Source organism: Nannochloropsis gaditana (genome assembly GCF_000240725.1).
Source record: "Nannochloropsis gaditana CCMP526 unplaced genomic scaffold scaffold1390, whole genome shotgun sequence".
Taxonomy (NCBI): Eukaryota; class Eustigmatophyceae; order Eustigmatales; family Monodopsidaceae; genus Microchloropsis; species Microchloropsis gaditana.
Window position 1 is genome coordinate 1 of NW_005802563.1, and position 2541 is coordinate 2541.

Here is a 2541-nt window from a genome sequence, read left to right on the forward strand (position 1 = left end):
GGTCACGGGGACGTAAATTCAGAAATGCGCGGCGCAAGGGAGCTTGATACAGCAGGCACTCCCGCCTCGGTACCTGATCCGTCCATGGGGCCACAGGCCCCGCCTGTGGTGGACGTGGACGGCGTGATCGTCGCATCAGCCATTGAAGAGGCGGGGGTCGCGGAGGCGGGGGCTTCCGAGGTGCGGGTGGAGAAGCAGGGCTGGAACGAGATGGGACTCGCGTCCCGGGCCCGCGCCCGCCGGGAATTGGAGGAGTGTGTCGCCCGCTTAGAGGCCGAAGTGGGCAAGTTGCTGGTCCGTGCGCGGGAATTGCAGGCGCTCAGGACTCGCAGGACGCATGAGGCGTGCCGGACACACGCAGACATGGTCTTGCGCCGACAAACCCTCCCATGCGCGCGCCGGCAGCTTCCCCGCCGCGCTCTCCCCCCCCCTTCCCTCTACGCCTCCCGACTCCTGCATCAAAAAACCGTGAATGGGCACATGTTCTGCCCCGTCTACTGCCTCAAGTACGACAAACACGGGCAGTACGTGGTCACAGGCGCCGACGACCAGCTCGTCAAGCTATGGTCTGCCCGGTCGGGATCCCTCATGCGGTCCCTGCGAGGGCACTCGGGGGTGATCACCGACCTCTGTGTCTCCTCGGACAACTCCCTGCTTGCCACCAGCTCCGAAGACGGCGTCGTCCGGATATGGAATGCGGCGGACGGGACGCCCCTCAGCTTGCTGCGTGGCCACACTGATACCATCAACTACGTGCACTTCCACCCTTTCTACAACCTGTTGCTCACGGGCTCGGATGACGGCTCCGCCCGCGTGTGGGACCTGGGCGCACTAAAGTACACCTTCCAGGAGAAGGCCTCCCCGCTGCCTCCTGTCGCCTCCGACGCCCTTCCTTCCCCGGTTGTCCTCGACCACACCTCCGCAGGCGGGGGCACGGAGGAACGGGCGCGTGTCAAGTGCCTCTCCGTGTGTCCCCTGGGCGGTTTCTTGGCCACGGGGGCAGAGGACGGCGTGGGCCGCATTTGGTCGTTGGAAGGCCCGGAAAGGAAGGGGGGACGGGCGGAAGAGGAGGCGCGGCTCTTGAGCTCCGCGTCGTCGACAAGCGGGTGGGCAGGGAGCTCGAGACCAGGGGGCCGACGGACCGCAGCGACGACAAACGGCCTCCCGAGCGCGTTGCAGCCGCCACACGATCGACTCGGACCTCCCGCGTCACAAGAGGAAGGCACGAGCACGCTGGTCTGCCGGTTGCAGGCGCACAAGTCGGCGGTCACCGACATCAACTACAGCAATCTGGGCGACCGCCTCTTCACGGGCTCGATGCCCGAGGGGTTCGTGCGCGTGTGGTCATGGGGGCCGGGATACACACAACTGAGCAACGTGCTTTTGGATCCGCATGCTGTGGCAGAGGAAGACGCTGGCTATGAAGTGGGTGGGGAGGGAGAGGCCAGACAGGAGGAAGGAGGGTGGAACGCGGGCCTCGGGGGGGCGAGCACTGTGGGGGGAGGGTCAGGAGGGCATGCCTCGGAACGGCGGGCTCCCAAAAACGGGGGAGGCAGTGCGAGCAGGAAGGAATCCATTCCCACCGTGGACAACGCGCTGTGGACGTGCGATGACCAGAGGATCGTCACCGCGCACAGCACCAAGCCGGCGGCAGGTGACAGTCCAGACCAAGGGGATTGGCAACAGCATTTCAAGCTCTGGGACCCGGCGACGGGAAAGCTGCTGAGAGTGCTGCAAGGACACCGGCGTCAGTCCACCGTCCTCGCCGTCCACCCTTCGGACGCCCGGATTATCATGTCGGCCGGCTACGACGGTAAAGTCTGCCTGTGGGACGTGGAGGCGGGGAGATGCTTACAGGCGTTCACCAACGTCTTGCTCTGGGGCCCGCCTGGCAACGACTATAACCTGGGGGACCCTGTCGCCTTGGTGGACGGTCAATTTTCCGCGGATGGCTGGTCTTTCAGCGTCGCGGATGCCTGCGGCCGCCTGCTTCTCTTCGGGCCAGAGGAGAAATCCCGGTACGCCCGCGTGGCCTCGGAGCAGTACTTTGTGGGGGACTACGACCAGCTCCAGTGGGACGTGCATGGGAACGTCATCGACGCCGCCCGGCAGATGGCGCCCCACCTGCTGGGCCGGCGGGCCTTGACGAACGCCGAGAGGGTCGCCTACCCTGACCAACCCGCCCACGATTTGACTGGGCCCTTTCCCTTGACGCGGGCGGATATGGCGCGGAAAATCGTGGAGGCACGAGAGAAAGCCTGTGGGGTGGAAAAACTCGTGGAAGGCCGGGCGGCGGCGGCGGCGGAAGCAGCCGCCAAGGCACTGGCGAAGCTGCCGTCGCGAACGTGCTGGGGCCCTGGGGAGAGAAGGTCAGGAGCCGGTGGTCGTGGGGTTGGAATTCATCGAGGAAGGAGGGAGGGAGGGGTCTTCGGAGCGGCCAGCAGCTCAAACCTGTACGGGCACGACTTCCAGTACGCGTGGAATTCGTCGGAGGAGGAGGAGGAGAGATATAACGAGGCGTAGTTTTTAATCTCTTCTGGA

General features: G+C 65.4%; 1 protein-coding gene across 1 annotated transcript; it reads right to left on the reverse strand.

Moving 5' to 3' along the window:
- Nucleotides 1-518: 518 nt before the first annotated feature.
- NGA_2072200 (uncharacterized protein) lies at nt 519-729 on the reverse strand (the record flags this gene model as incomplete). The annotated part of the gene is made up of 1 exon (XM_005852335.1): nt 519-729. A coding segment is annotated over one exon (211 nt), but the record flags the coding sequence as incomplete, so codon positions are not given.
- Nucleotides 730-2541: the final 1812 nt, after the last annotated feature.